The 16,361-nt window shown below is 46.6% G+C and overlaps 1 protein-coding gene across 8 annotated transcripts in view; it reads right to left on the minus strand.

Annotated features, from left to right (window-relative positions):
- LOC106566616 (serine/threonine-protein kinase WNK2) overlaps positions 1 to 16,361 on the minus strand; it is an 86,922-nt gene that overhangs the window by 24,024 nt on the left and 46,537 nt on the right. For 5 of the 8 annotated variants that reach the window (XM_014134799.3, XM_014134803.3, XM_014134802.3 and 2 more), the window contains 9 exons: positions 12,838 to 12,926; positions 12,091 to 12,310; positions 8,105 to 8,375; positions 7,741 to 7,859; positions 6,410 to 7,348; positions 3,955 to 5,484; positions 3,683 to 3,721; positions 2,907 to 3,068; positions 1,629 to 2,150 (listed from right to left, as the gene is read on the minus strand). In XM_014134799.3, the coding sequence (XP_013990274.2) occupies positions 1,629 to 2,150; positions 2,907 to 3,068; positions 3,683 to 3,721; positions 3,955 to 5,484; positions 6,410 to 7,348; positions 7,741 to 7,859; positions 8,105 to 8,375; positions 12,091 to 12,310; positions 12,838 to 12,926 (3,891 nt within the window). The remainder of the gene's footprint in view (positions 1 to 1,628; positions 2,151 to 2,906; positions 3,069 to 3,682; positions 3,722 to 3,954; positions 5,485 to 6,409; positions 7,349 to 7,740; positions 7,860 to 8,104; positions 8,376 to 12,090; positions 12,311 to 12,837; positions 12,927 to 16,361) is intronic. The other 3 variants (XM_014134798.3, XM_014134807.3, XM_014134804.3) reach the window with 3 other exon arrangements.

Genomic DNA, 16,361 nt, shown 5'->3' on the forward strand with positions numbered 1-16,361 from the left:
TGTATTCGTCAATGTTATTCTCAGAGGCTACCTGGAACATATCCCAGTCCGCATTATCAAAACAATCTTGAGGCATGGATTCCAATTGGTCAAACCAGCGTTGAATAGAGATGTGCCATCTCTTTGCACACTCTTAGCATTCTCTCAACCAGCTTCATGAGGTAGTGTTAAACAAATCAAAATACATTTTAGATTCTTCAAAGTAGCCACCCTTTGCCTGGATGACAGCTTTGCACACTGTTGGCATTCTCTCAACCAGCTTCATGAGGTAGTCACCTGGAATGCATTTCAAATAACAGGTGTGCCTTGCTAAAACTCAATTTGTGGAATTTCATTCCTTCTTAATGTGTTTGAGCCAATCAGTTGTGTTGTGACAAGGTAGGGGTGGTATACAGAAGATAGCCCTATTTGGTAAAAGACCAAGTCCATATTATGGCAAGAACAGCTCAAATAAGTAAAGAGAAAGGACAGGATCATTACTTTAAAAACATGAAGATCAGTCAATCCGGAAAATGTAAAGAACTTTGAAAGTTTCTTCAAGTGCAGTCGCAAAAACCATCAAGCACCATGACGAAACTGGCTCTCATGAGGACTGCCTCAGGAAAGGAAGACCCAGAGTTACCTCTGCTGCAGAGGATAAGTTCATTAGTTACCAGCCTCAGAAATTGCGGCCCAAATCAGAGTTCAAGTAACAGACCTCAACATCAACTGTTCAGAGGAGACTGCGTGAATCAGGCTTTCATGGCCGAATTGCTGCAAAGAAACCACTACTAAAGGACACCAATAATAAGAGACTTGCTTGGGCCAAGAAACACGAGCAATGGACATTAGACCGATGGAAAAACTTTCCTTTGGTCTGAAGTCCAAATTTGAGACTTTTGGTTCCAACCACAGTGTCTGAGACGCAGAATAGGTGAACGGATGATCTCCACGTGTGGTTCCCATCGTGAAGCATGGCGGTGTGATGGTGCTTTGCTGGTGACACTGATTTGTTTAGAATTCAAGGCACACGTAAACCAGCATGGCTACCACAGCATTCTGCAGCAATACGCCATACCATCTGGTTTAGGCTTAGTAGGACTATCATTTGTTTTTCAACAGGACAATGACCCAACACACCTCCAGGCTGTGTAAGGGCTATTTGACCAATAATGAGAGTGATGGAGTGCTGCATTAGATGACCTGGCCTCCACAATTACCTGACAATCAGCCAACAAGTGATCAGCATATGTGGGAACTCCTTCAAGACTGCTGAAAAAGCATTCCAGGTGAAGCTGGTTGAGAGAATGCCAAGAATGTGCAAAGCTGTCATCAAGGCAAAGGGTGGCTACTTTGAAGAATCTAAAATATATTTTAATTTGTTTACTACATGATCCCATATGTGTTATTTCATGTAGAAATGTACAATGTAGAAAATACCTTGAATGGATGTCCAAACTTTTGACTTGTACTGTATGTAAATTATACATGTATGCATTTCATTTTCAATACATTTGCAAAAACTGATGGGGTATTGTCTGTAGATGGGTGAGAAAAAACATTTAATACATTTTGAATTCAGGCTGTAACAACAAAATGTGGCATAAATTAAGGGGTATGAATACTTTCTGAAGGCACTGTATATTTACCTGTCTTAACGGCTGAGAGCTGTGCAGAGCAAGCTCAGGTGCAGCAGCAGGGTGTGTGTATGTGGGGTGTGTGTTGTGTTGAACAGGTAGGGGTAGGGCAGAACGGTCTGGGTTCATGTGGTGTGTATTCTGTTGTCCAGGTAGTGAGGCAGGGTGTGAGTGAACAGGGTGTGTGTGAGTAGGTTGTTGTGTGTGTGGGTGTGTCATAACACTCTGTTGCAAAACAGCAGGGTACATATGCAGGCGCTGTGGCAGTGTGGGTGCTGCCATGGCCAGCAGGGTTGTTGGTGAGGGTATCAAGGACACAGAGGTGGGTGGCACCAGAGCGTTCCCTATATGCAGGGGGGCAAGGGGTGAGACAGAGGGGGGCAGAGTGGCAGGCTGGCCTGGGGAGAGGTAGAGAGGGGGCAGAGATAGGGCAGTGGAGGAGGGGTAGGACTGGGGAACAGGGCAGGGGTGAGGGTAGGAGTCACATCCAGCCAGAGGTGTCACCACTTGGATGTTGGGATACGGTGAGGGAAACTAGGAGAAGAAAAGGGTAGAATATGAAAGCAATCAGAAACCAGGGTCTGGAGTATGGAACCCAATGGTGTTTACAGTTATGTTCCATACTGCAAACCAATCAGGCAAGCAAAAGGAAAAAAAATACCATATTCCCAATATAGTGCACAGCTTTTGACAAAAGCACTGCACTATGAGGTATAGGATGCCAGACAAAGCAAGAGATACCCCAAGCTATACTCAACTAAGGACCAAAGTCCTCTCAGCTTGAGGTCAAGAGTTAAAAAAATATATACAGTACCAGTCAAAAGTTTGGATAACCTTGAATGAGAAGGTTTCTTTATTTTCACTATTTTCTACATTGTAGAATAATCAAACTATGAAATAACATATGGAATCATGTAGTAACCAAAAAAAGTGTTACATCAAAATATATTTTAGATTCTTCAAACTAGTCACCCTTTGCCTTGACAGCTTTGCACACTCTTGGCATTCTCTCAACCAGCTTCACCTGGAATGCTTTCCCAACAGTCTTGAATGAGTTCCCACATATGCGGAGCACTTGTTGACTGCTTTTCCTTCACTCTGCGGTCCAAAGCATCTCAACCCTTAAATGAATAGATATCCAAACCTTTGACTGGTACTGTACTTTAGTGGCCAAATGTAATTAGCACATCTACGTACATGGAGTTGTCTACATGCAGTATGGTACCAAAAAAAAAGGGAATAAAGGACAATCCATCCCTGGTAGCAGTGTAAGTGAAAGGGAGGGGTTACCTGTGAAAGGTGTGTTGGGGGCAGAGAAGTGGACATCTGTAGTGGCTGCAACTGCAGAGGGTCAGAGGCCTGAGCCAATGGCTGCTGAGAAGGCAGTGCCTGGGCAGGCAGACTAGATAATGACTGGTGGTGCTGGGGAAAGCTTTGACCCCCAGGGACATTCTACAGACAGAGTACAAGAGAGCGAGCGAGAGAACAAGAGCGAGAGAGAACAAGAAGTGGGGTGAGGGGGTCAGTCTCTGGTTACATCTCTCAATTGGACATCTGCTTTTCCTGCTATTGACCCAAAAAGAATCAGGCTCACATTTCCCATCCTGTCCTTGGAGTCAGCCAGCATATGTGGCTGTTACTGCAGCACACTCCACAGACACAGAACAGGCCCGAGGGACTGAGGAGCTGGCAGATGCAGTGGATAAAAACACTATTGTTTTCATTATAGTTCCCATTATGTCTCCGTTTGGCCACGCTCAGATGAAACTCCTACTACTTGCTCTGTGATTGACCAAACGTCCTCATCCCAGGAGCACCTAAACAACCCCAACGTCCTCATCCCAGGAGCACCTAAACAACCCCAACGTCCTCATCCCAGGAGCACCTAAACAACCCCAACGTCCTCATCCCAGGAGCAACATAGACAGGCAAACCAACAACAGTATTGTCATAACTAAACATTGCTCATCTGACACAAAGGACGTACAGTGCATTTGTTTTCTCTTCCTCCGACAATGTTATTTAGGTGATTTTGACAGTGTGTATTGAGACGAAGGGAGATCTACCTGGTTCAGGAAAGCTGGGTTGTGGAGATAGAGTTGGTACTACGAGAAATGAAAACACAGGGTCAGAGAACTGAAACTTTACTCAAAGGGGAGCACTGTACTGGGCAGTTACTCTCCACCAGGTTAGCTTTGGCTGGGGAGAGGGGTAATTAATTTTGCCCAACTACATGTCGATCCCTAGCCTTAAGCACTCCATGAAGAGACCGACTCAGGTTGAAATTGGGCATCTTGCTAAGTTATTGAAGACTCCTTCAACTTCATATTGAACTCACCTGCTGGCCTGGGGGTAGTGGGGCCACCTGTGCCTGGCTGTGCTGTGCAGTAGTCCCAGTCTGTTGTTGCACTATGGGGGCCACTGGGTAGGTCTGTGGGTCTGCGGCCTGCTGTGGAGCCTGAGCAGATGGACAGGCCTGACCCATCACACTGGGTTGGAGTGATGTGTAGCCTTGCACCGTTGCAGCCTGTGTGGCTGTGGGTGGGTAGCTCTGTGAAGCAGCATGTTGTATGTGTGGGGCTGAGGGTGGGTAGCTCTGTGAAGCAGCCTGTTGTATGTGTGGGGCTGAGGGTGGGTAGCTCTGTGAAGCAGCCTGTTGTATGTGTGGGGCTGAGGGTGGGTAGCTCTGAGAAGCAGCCTGTTGTATGTGTGGGGCTGAGGGTGGGTAGCTCTGAGAAGCAGAGTTCTGTTGCCCCATCAGGGGTATAGAATTGGGGTAACTCTGGAGGGTTGAACCTTGCTGCACAGTATGGGCAGGTGACTGGTAGCGCTGGACAACTGGAGTCTGTTGGACAGTAGGCTTAACCATTGGCTGGCTGTGTTGGGGTAGGGAGACCTGCACAGTCTGTTGGCTGTGCTGCATGGGACTATCCTGTTGGACAGCAGTCTGTGCCATTTGCTGGCTGTGTTGCTGCTGAATGGGGACCTGCACTGTCTGTTGGCTGTGATGCATGGGACTAGACTGGCCAGGCTGCAGAATGGGAGGCATGGCAATGTCTGAGAGGCTGTGTGGGGCTGGGCAAGGCTGGACTGGGGGAGGAACAACAGAAGTTAGAGGTTGTGTTGCTACACTGGGGGTCCGAGTAGGGAGACTGGGTATAGGTACTGTGTGGACCACAGTTGGGGCTACAGATGCACAACTCTGTGTGGGTGCAGTCTGTTGGAGATGCCCCACTGGAGCGGAGTAGTTCTGTGCAACTGGTTGTGTGGGTTTTGTTGCTGCTGCTGCTGCTGCTGCTATGGTAGCTGCCAATACAGTCTGTTGGACAGACAAGGCTGCTGCTGCTGCTGAGAAGCTTGCTGGTGTTGGGTTTTGTTGCAGAGTTGGAGCTGCGTAGCTCGCTGCAGTTTGAGTCAGCTGTTGCAGAGCTGGAGCAACATAACTCTGTGGAGTTGGTGTCCGCTGGATTGGCATTGTTGCTGCTGTGTAGCTTGCTGCAGTGTGTGGCTGCTGCGGGGGCGTAGTTGTCGCTGAAAAGCTTGCTGCAGGCTGTTGAAGTGGTACATTTGCAGTTGTATAACTTGCTGCTATTGCTGTCTGTTGCTGAGGTGGAGCTGGGTAGCTCTGTCCGGTATGATTCTGTTGCAGAGGAACGTTTGATGCCGAGTAACTTGCTGAGGCTGGGGTGTGTTGCAAAGCTACAGCTGAGAAGCTGGCTGTGGTGGGTGTCTGCTGAATGACCTGGGGAGCGGTGGGGTAGCTGTGGCCAGGCTGGAGGTATTGCAGGTGGGTGTGCAGGGCCGGGGCAGAGGCAGGCTGGCTCTGGAGAGACACATGGTTCTGGAGCAAGGTGTGCACAGCACTGGACTGAGAGGAGAGAGAGACATGTTAAAGACAAAGACACATTGGGGGCGCTTTTAGGCCCTCGTTAAAATGTACTGTATTTGACAGTGACGTAAAATATCTAAATCTACAAACTTGGAACAATATAGACAACCTCTACAAGAGAAAAACCAATATGAGCCAAAACAAATACACAGATTGTCAATGATAATGAGTGGCTGAAGGATTAAAATAAAGTTCTTAAAAACACCCAGACAATGGCAGGGTTAACAGAGGAGGCAGCAGGAGTGCACTACAATAAGGAGGTATGGGAAAGGGAAGAGGGGCCATGAGAGGTTAGAGGGGACACAGCAGCATTCATTCCCTTGGTTTGCAGCAGCCATCTGTTCATTCACTGAGGACGTTCCATGGGTAAGTTGATATGAGCGGGTGTAGAAGGATGGGTTTGCATTCTGGCATTCAGTCAGTAAAGCAGAAAGAGAAGACATTAACAGGCCAGCTCAAGTTGGCAGCGGGTTAAACAGTTAGTCAGCAGTATCTATGGTCCTCCAGAGAACCAGCTTGTCCCAAAGCGCACCAGTAGAACCATGGACTTCTATGGTAGTTTGAAGCTGAGCAGAAGAGAGAGCAGGGTCCAGTCCCATGACAGCACTAAAACAGAGCCCCTTCTACAGGTCTAAGCAGGGAGTGAAGTCTACAGGAGTCAGTTCTACAGGTTGAGCTGAGGGCATCTCAATACTCTAAAGTAACTTCCTCTCCTCACCTGCTTTACCACATCTGCACTGACATCAAGGAATTGGACAGATGAAAGCAAATTCATTGTTGGCATCTACCATATTACTTTCACCTATCCTTTGTTGTCTGTTCAGTGCAGATGAATGAAAGACACTGAGCGAAAGCTACTTTAGACTATTGTGAGATGCAGCCCTAGTCTCCCTGTGTGACCTACCACTCCCGGGGGCCCGGTAGCTCGATGCTCCCCAGCGCAGTAGCTGGCCCTGCGGTCCTGTGTGGGCCTGGCCAGAGGAGGTGTAGTGTGGCCACCACTGAAGCTGCCTCTCTGGAGTAAGTTCAGACTCCCATCCCCATAGTTCTTGGCAGGCTGCTGGGCTGCAGGCAGGTGGAGGAGGGAGGGTTGGCCCTGGTTGGATAGGGTGGTTTTACAGCTGATGATGTTCATCAGGTTCTGTTGTAGTAAGAAGAGGTCAGAGCAGTCACTTCCTATGTGACTTTGACCTTTCACCCCTCCGGACCCTGCGGTTGTCGCTACCCCACAGGGGTGTGGTGGAAAGGGAAAGGCGATGTGCTTCTGCCCCCCCTCTTGTGACTTCAGCAGCAGCAGAGAGAAGCAGGCCTGGCAGAGGTGCTTTCTGGGTGCGCCTTGGTGGTGGTGATGGGCAGAGTTTAGACTCAGCAGGGTGCTGAAGTCTGAATGCCTCCGCCCACCTGACACAGATTTAACCCTGCTCGCATTGGTGGCTTCCAATGTCTTGGATTCCACAGAAGTGTCACTATGACGCCGGGCCTCAGAGTGTGTGGGGTCAGGTAGGGCCAGGAGGAGGGTGGCAGGCAAAGCACTCGGAGAAGGGAAGCCGTCCTCTGCCTCGGAGCGGAACTCAGAGGAGCTGCTCTCTGTTTGGTTGTCTGGTGATGTGGGCGCAGGACTGGCAGATCTCTGTGGGCTGCAGGGCCCAGAGGTCAGAGGTTGCAGGAGCTTATGAAGAGTGACGTTGTTGCCCCTTAGAGTGTCAATGACAGAGGCACTCCCTCTCCTTGCCCCTGCTCCTACCCCCACTCGGAGCTCTGGCCCTAGGGCTCCTTTCCACCCCTCACCCTTTTCACAGGAGCGGGGGCGTGCTGAAGCCAAATATAGACCACTGCGGTGACGCTGAGCCCATACAGGGACCCACAGGCAAAACATATGTTACTCAAAACACAATCAAAAACAGATTGAAGAAATTCGACACATACACAATAAAAACATGAAAATGGAATAGGGTGGAGATTAATTGGGGAATTCTGAGCAAATGAGCTGCAGTGACTCTTTAGGATGGCATTAACATAAAGGTGCCTATATTATTACATTTGTAATAAAATGAGGATCCAAATGTGTGAGCATATGCCACATACATATGCATGTGATGGGTATTACTGTGCAAATGAGAATGTACTTTATGTGCACGTGCATGTATGGTATGTCCTGTGTGTGTATTAGTGGGGTATGATAATGACCCTGTGTATAGTGCACGTGCCCTTGGTGCGAGTGTGTGTGGTACAGACCTGGTGATGCGTTGCCATGGTGATGGGCTCCACTAGGGACTGGTAGAGGACATTGTGTTGGCTGCTGTGGGAGTCAGAGTACACAGCGGAGCCCAGGCCGCTGTCAAACGTACTGTCTGCTACAGACATACAAAGATTGGGGGTTAGTCTTTACACACACAAAGGAGACTGAGCGAGAAAGGTTACTCAGACACAAATAAACAAACAAACCACCGTATAATAGAAACTCCACTGTCAAAGACTAATTCCACCGCGTGACAGAGAGCACGGTGTCAAGTGTATGTGACAGGGGGAGGTGTAAGTCTAGTGTGGATTCACTCGTTGCATGTCATTCCGCATGATGTGTGTGTCAGTGGTGTCTCACATGTGACAGAGGTGGCGCTGGCTGGAAGGTTACACAGCCTGGCGTGCTGGTCTGCCTCTGGCTCCAGCAGAGGGGGCTGTACTGCCTGTGTAGCCCCAGCAGAGGCCCCCTGGGCTGGGGCTGACTGGGCCCCGAGTCCTGCCTCTCCTATGTCCACTGTAGGTCCTGCCAATACAGACCTCTCTCTCCTCCATTTGATCAGCGCTACACGGTCTCGGATAGACTTCCCCACGATCTTAGCATCACTCTCATGGAAGAACCCAGATTCCACCTATCGGGGAGAGGAGTGTAGGAAGAAGAGTATTTTTAGAGTCAATGTGTTAGAGGAAGAGGAGAGAAAACAGGAGAGAGATGGGAGGAGGGAGCAGGAAAGGGAAGAGATGGAGAATCTATTTTGAGAAAGGGGGGGGATTTAAAAGCTGGGTTCAGAGGGTTCAGACAGTCTGCCTCTGTGTAGAATACGACAGGATAAAGGACAGGTGCATTTAAACCAGGGGGAAGGCAACTAGACTCAGCCGCGGGCCGATTTTTATTGGAGAAAATATTAGTGGGGCTGGAACATAATTATAATTTGTACACTGCAAATTGACCACAACCCAAACAGTAGTACTAAGCGATTAACACAAATCGTCAGTTATTTTTCATTTTTTAAACAACTAATTGACTAACATCGTTTTTCTCTACTTCTGTGCGCTCAATACACAGTTTCTCTAGAGATAAATTCAATCAAGCACAAACTGCGATGTAGTAGGAAAATGGGGCAATTAACTACAAAGGCCATAATCCATTGCGCGCCTACTTGTCCAGTCTGGATTTCTTTTATGCGTCCTACGTAAAAGACAGAAGAACGCGCGAACGAAAGAGAACTCACAAAGCAACTTCTCCATGTGAAAATACATGATCTAAGTGATTGACAGTTGGTATTCAGCAGTCAAAAGTATGCCTTATTGACTTTGAAGAGCTACTAAAATAGTGATTCTGTCAGACAGCAGCTCTATAGAGATGAGATGACTTGAAAAATAAATAAGTCTTAAAATAAAACAAATGTAATATACACAACTGAAATATTTGAAAGTAATGTGAATAAATAGTAAATAGGTAGTAACGGGCAGTCACTACCATCATGGGACTTTTGTTTTATTCTGTGTTGTTTACAGCATTCAACTCACATAATGCATACAGCGTTTCATGTTCATTTGTTGGGATACTTGGGAACAGATTTCCTAAAAGTTTGGGGGTTTTGCTGTTATAATTTACAAAAAAAATGTGTGGGGGCCCATGGGCCACCTGTTGCCGACCCTCTATTTAGACCATGGAAAATATGGAAGGGTAAAATAATGAGTTATTTTTTTAAAGGAGGTTTGGAATTAAAGGACTCATTAATAGGAATCATGGCCTGCCATAAAACATTTCAAAAAGCTTTCTGTTTTGGCACAGGTGGGCAAATGTATTTATTTCATTGACTACAAGTCCCATATCTTTAACACGACCATTTTGCTTTTAAGACCTCTGTTCACAGTAATTTAAGATGTAGTCATTTAATCAACACAAAACTGAATAAAACCTGTCATAAACCATGTCCTGAATAAGAAACCAAAGGAGCTCTGAGTAGCAGAGTGCATGACCGGAGACAAGGGCCCCGTCGATAAAGAAACTACATCTCCCATGGTGCCCGTCTGTAGAGAAAATAGTCATTGTAGTGTGACAAGGGGTGATTGGAGATGGAGCGTGCAGATTGCGGCCCACAGTACAATGAGGATGCGCTTTCTCCCCCTCTCCTCCAAAACGACCGTTACAGCTAGACCAAAATTCACCCAGCATGGGGAGATGTCAGGATAGAGGGAGCAAAGCAGGTCAGCTTGCTGTCTGACAAAATAATCGATGGCCCTGATTCTCAGTAACACTAAGCACTGCAGCCGGATCCATTCACAACGGAAATGAACACTCATGACAGCCTGGCCCGTTGACAAAAGGACAGCTTAACACACACACACACACAAACCCAAGCCTGTCCCACACACAAATAGCCTACAGGGTAAAATAAACACTATAGAATCTATTCACAGCTTAAAAACATCTTAGAGAAACTCATGAGCTCACTAATACAAACACAGACAACCATAAAATGCAGGTCACCCAGACATGGTCAAACAATGACAATGGTTAGTTAGTGGATGTTCTTCCTGACTTGATGGAATAGACTGATGCTGAGGCACATCTCTGGTGACCATCACAATGAGATATGAAGAAGAATACAAATGAAGAGAAGTCTGCTCATGGCCGTTTTGAACAGTCGGTACACAACATAAGAGGACAAACAGATGGAGTTAATCCAGGCCAAAATAAAGACAAAGCTTCTTCCTTTTCTACAATTAACACCACAGAGGTAAACAACATGACCAAAAGTATGTGGACACCTGCTTGTCAAACATCTCATTCCAAAATGGGGTTGAAAGCAACAACCTATGACGGTGCCACGTTGAAAGACACTGAGCTCGTCATTAAAGCCATTCTAATGCCAAGATTTGTCATGTTGTTTGCATGGCTGTACACCTGTCAGCAACAGGTGTGACTGAAACAGCCGAATCCACTAATCTACTTTGCACTCTATAACCCTCTTCGCCATCTGCAAGCATCCAGTGAGACGATTTCTAGTTTCACTACAGAGGCAGTGTTTTAGCCCAGTGCTCCTCAACCTGGTATAAAGCACATACCTGCTTTCACTTAAACAGCTTGGACAAAGTCTGAAATAAGTTAGATGTGTGGTCTGAGAACAATCTACAGGAGAAAACAGTAGCTAGGTCCATCAGAAATATAAAACCACACCAAGGGCCTGAGCACTCTAATCTTATCGCTGGGTTACTTAAGTACAGAGAAATATGATGCCTCTCTGGCCCAGTGTTGTGTCACAAGGCATGAACAGCTTTTATCTGATGGCGGATGTTCGTTGGAAAAAAAAAACATGCAAACAGAAAGAAAAAAAGAAAAGCGCAATCACTGGACTCCTGGAAGTACAAATCGTATCACTGCCAATCTGCATGAGGGCACATTCCCTGATGAGATCAGAGCACTGTTGGCACACGGTCTGCCTGGACTCCACACAGGCCTCTGCTGCCCTACACGACAAGTAACCCAACACAGACCTCTGCTGCCCTACACGACAAGTAACCCAACACAGGCCTCTGCTGCCCTACACGACAAGTAACCCAACACAGACCTCTGCTGCCCTACACGACAAGTAACCCAACACAGACCTCTGCTGCCCTACACGACAAGTAACCCAACACAGACCTCTGCTGCCCTACACGACAAGTAACCCAACACAGACCTCTGCTGCCCTACACGACAAGTAACCCAACACAGACCTCTGCTGCCCTACACGACAAGTAACCCAACACAGACCTCTGCTGCCCTACACGACAAGTAACCCAACACAGACCTCTGCTGCCCTACACGACAAGTAACCCAACACAGACCTCTGCTGCCCTACACGACAAGTAACCCAACACAGACCTCTGCTGCCCTACACGACAAGTAACCCAACACAGACCTCTGCTGCCCTACACGACAAGTAACCCAACACAGACCTCTGCTGCCCTACACGACAAGTAACCCAACACAGACCTCTGCTGCCCTACACGACAAGTAACCCAACACAGACCTCTGCTGCCCAACACGACAAGTAACCCAACACAGACCTCTGCTGCCCTACACGACAAGTAACCCAACACAGACCTCTGCTGCCCAACACGACAAGTAACCCAACACAGACCTCTGCTGCCCTACATGACAAGTAACCCAACATGGTTACATTTGATGAATAATGACAAACAGCTTTTGTCATTGAGAAATATTGTGATGAGGATCAAAGAATCAGAAATTCTAAAATATATTCTTATGCAGGTGAAATTCACACTCCACCTTGGATTGTGTGTTCAACCAGTCTAACGCTATAATCCACCCATGTCTTCAACCATCCATCTTACCATCTCTTGGGCCACGCCCTCTGGGGTCTCTTTCTCCAGTTCAAAGGTGAACTCAATTGCTCCACTCTCCTTGTACTTCCCCTTCAGCTTCTTGGGGTCTTCCACCCACAGTTTCAGGGCGATAGCTGCCTTCTTCCCATCATCCTCCTCTGCCAGCTCCACCCGCACCCCTGTGTCCTCCGCAAAGAAGGCGTGGTTCAGCAGGTCCTTTATAGAGTACCTGGGAGAAAGGAACAAGAAAAACAACCTTCACCACTGTGATAACATAGCATGGCTCCAACTGATCTTCTGTTGTCATTTCAGAGATTAGGCCAACATTAAATATAAATTCATGAGACGAAAGTCAAAGTCTGAATGTACAAAGTGACTCAATAGTTATGTCATGCACGAGCTGAAAAACAGACTCCGCTGGGCACCAATGTTTTCAGTGTTTCCGTCTGGACACAGCCATAAGAACAGGATAAGCCCTTATCTAAGAGTACCCTCCGTTTATTAGCTGCCAGGACAAGGACAGAGAGCACAGCACACAATAACCTCAGTATGAAAACCTGCCACAGAGGGGGTTCTAAGGGATATTTTCTCCTCCGTATCAAACCAATTATTATTCGGGAGGGTAGATTGCAATGTTGTTGAGAGCCCCGACTATCATCGCTGGGGTGATAGGACGTGGGCAGGTGAGGCAAGGTGCGGAGGGACAGCAGGGCACCTTGGGGGCCCTGTGGCCGAGAGGCGGGTACAGTCACTCACCGCTCCTCTTTCTTTTGGCAGATGCACTCGCCAATAATCTCCTTGATTTCAGGATCCACAACCTTGTTAAAGCTGGCAGGCTTCACTCCCTGAGAACAGAGAAAAGAAAACAAATAATTCAGAGGGAAGGCCGGACTCAGTGGGTAAGTATTGTGGGGGAAATAACAAAGGGTGAAAACACAGAGCGAGATGGCCACATATATCTAGTCACCAGAACAGCATGAAAATATGACCAAAGGTTAGATCCTTTCCAAATGTGGTCTTAGTTTGCACACCTCATTTTAAGTTATGGCATTGTGACTTTGGGAGTTTTCTTGATATGGAGACATGCACAAAATGACTCCATAAAAACCTATATCACATTTCAGGTGTCGTCTATATCACTTGTCTGATCGTTAATGATTTAATCAAGCCCCTTTCCGCAACTATATGGACAAAAATATATTTTTTTAAATGGGCTTTTCAGGAACTGGCACAGTCATACAGATGGTAATATGTACTGCATGTAGTCTGGTTTATAGCTATTGAGGTTTCCCTTTGATAAAGGAGCTATAAATAACCTTCTCTGGTCTTTCCAGGGCACTGATATGCATAGAGTAAAGAAGACTCAGTGAAACAACGCTGCTGCTTCCAGAAAGAGGGGGTTACGTGTTTAATAGCAGGTGGATATAGCCTGGTAGCCCGGTCCCAGATATGTACAGTGCATTCAGAAAGTATTCAGGCCCCTTCACGCTTTCAACATTGTTACGTTACAGCCTTAATCTAAAATTGATTAAATTGTTATTTTCCTCAATCTACACAATACCCCATAATGACAAATCCAAAACTGTTTTTTAGAAATATTTGCAAATGCATTAAATAAAAAAGTGAAATGTGACATTTGCATAAGTATTCAGATCCTTTACGCAGAACTTTGTTGAAGCACCTTTGGCAGCGATTACAGCCTCGAGTCTTCTTGGGAATGACGCTACAAGCTTGGCAATCCTCTCAAGCTCTGTCAGGTTGGATGGGGAGCATCGCTGCACAGCTATTTTCAGGTCTCTCCATAGATGTTCGATCAGGTTCAAGTCCGGGCTCTGGCTGGGCCACTCAGGGACATTCAGAGACCTGTCCCGAAGCCACTCCTGCATTGTATTGGCTGTGTGCTTAGGGTTGTTGTCCTGTTGGAAGATGAACCGTCGCCCTAGTCTGAGGTCCTGAGCAGGTTGTCATCAAGGATCTCTGTACTTTTCTCTGTTCATCTTTCCCTCGATCCTGACTAGTCTCCCAGTCCCTGCCACTGAAAAACATCCCTACATAATGATGCTGCCACCACGCTTGACCATAGGAATCGTGCCAGGTTTCCTCCAGACATGACACTTGGCATTCAGGACAAAGAGTTCAATCTTGGTTTCATCAGACCAGAGAATCTTGTTTCTCATGGTCAGAGTCCTTTAGGTGCCTTTTTGGCAAACTGTCATAAGGTTGTCGTGCCTTTTATGAGGAGTGGCTCCATCTGGACACTACCATAAAGGCCTGATTGGTGGATGCTGCAGAGATGGTTGTCCTAGAAGTTTCTCCCATCTCCTCAGAGGAACAACTTTGTCAGAGTAACCATTAGGTTCTTGGTCACCTCCCTGACCAAGGCCCTTCTCCCCCAATTTCTCAGTTTGGCTGGGCGTCCAGCTCTAGGAAGAGTCTTGGTGGTTCCAAACTTCTTCCATTTAAGAATGATGGAGGCCACGGTTCTTGGGTACCTTCAATTCTTCCCCAAATCTTTGCCTCGACACAATTCTGTCTTGGAGCTCTACGGAGAATTCCTTCGACCTCATGGCTTGGTTTTTGCTCTGAAACTGTGGGATCTTATATAGACAGGTGTGAGTATTTCCAAATCAGTTGAATTTATCACAGATGGACTCCAATCAAGTTGAAGAAACATCAAGGATGATCAATGGAAACAGGATGCACCTAAGCTCAATTTCAAGTCTCATAGCAAAGCGTCTGATTACTTACATAAATAACGTAAGTCTGTTTGATATATTCAATACATTTGCAAATAAATATTTAAATCAATTTTAGAAGGCTGTAACGTAAAAAAAAGTGGAAAAAGGGAAGGGGTCTGAATACTTTCTGAATGCACTGTATATGCCTTAGCCAACTGCTCGGACTATCCTTATCATAGGCATGTGCTTTAGAGCCAAGTCCTCTGATTATCATTGATAAGGCTAGTCAGAATAGTCAGCTAAAGCACAGATCTGAAACCAGGATAAGGTGAGTCATTCCATTCCAGCAGTGCCTGCCAAGTTTAAAGAGTGCAAAATCAATACCCTTCATCAAATATATCATGACTCCGAACACCCCCACCCCCCAATCTAAAAACAGTTTGCTGCATGCTTTCTTCCTCACTGGCATGGAGTGGAATACACCCTCAAGGCTGGATCTGTGAAGAACTGGTGGGGGTTCTAGATAGGGCTGCAGCGGTCACGGAATTTAGTCAGCCGGTGATTGTCAAGCAAATAACTGCCAATAACTGCCAGTCTCAAGGTAACTGACCATTAATTAAACACATTTAGCATCTCCTGGCTTGCACACATAGCCTACAAGCCCAATGATGCAGACCTTTGGATTTAGACTTAAATAGTATGAAGAATACAATTGAACAAAGCAGAAATATAAAAGGATACTTTCTTCAAATCAAATTCTATTTGTCACATGTGCAGAATACAACAGGTATAGAAAGTTCCATGAAATGCTTACTTACAAGCTCTTAGCCAACAATGCAGCTCAAGAAAGAGTGAATACAATTTTTTTACTAAATAAACTAAATTAAATAAATAAACACAGGAAATGTACATAACAATAACATACACAGGGGGTACCGAGTCAATGTGCGGGGGTACAGGTTAGTCGAGGTCATTTGTAAAGGGATTATGCATAGATAATAAACAGCAAGTAGAAGTAGTTAAAAAAAACAAAGCCGGGGGGGTAGCAAATAGTCCGGGTAGCCATTTGATTAGCTGTTCAGCAGTCTCATGGCTTGGGGGAGTAGAAGCTGTTAAGGAGCCTTTTAGTCCGCCTAGTATATAGGTCCTGGATGTCAAGAAGCTTGGCCCCAGTGATGTACTGGGCCGTACGCACTACCCTCTGTAGCGCCTTATGGTCAGATGCCGAGCAGTTGCCATACCAGGCGGTGATGCAACTGGTCAGGATGCCATCGATGGTGCATCTGTAGAACTTTGAGGATCTGGGGACCCAAGCCAAATCTTTTCAGTCTCCTGAGGGGAAAAAGGTGTTTTTGTGTCCTCTTCACAACTGTCTTGGTGTGTTTGGACCATGAAAGTTTGTTGGTGATGTGGACACCAAGGAACTTGAAACCCTCGACCCACTCCACTTGTCCCGTCGATGTGAATGGAGGCGTATTCGGCCCTCCTTTTCCTGTAGTCCATGATCAGCTACTTTGTCTAGTACACATTGAGAGGTTGTTGTCCTGGCACTACACTGCCAGGTCTCTGACCTCCCTATAGGCTGTCACATCATTGCCGGTG

Source organism: Salmo salar, chromosome 13, assembly GCF_965601325.2.
Source record: "Salmo salar chromosome 13, fSalSal1, whole genome shotgun sequence".
Lineage (NCBI taxonomy): Eukaryota > Metazoa > Chordata > Actinopteri > Salmoniformes > Salmonidae > Salmo > Salmo salar.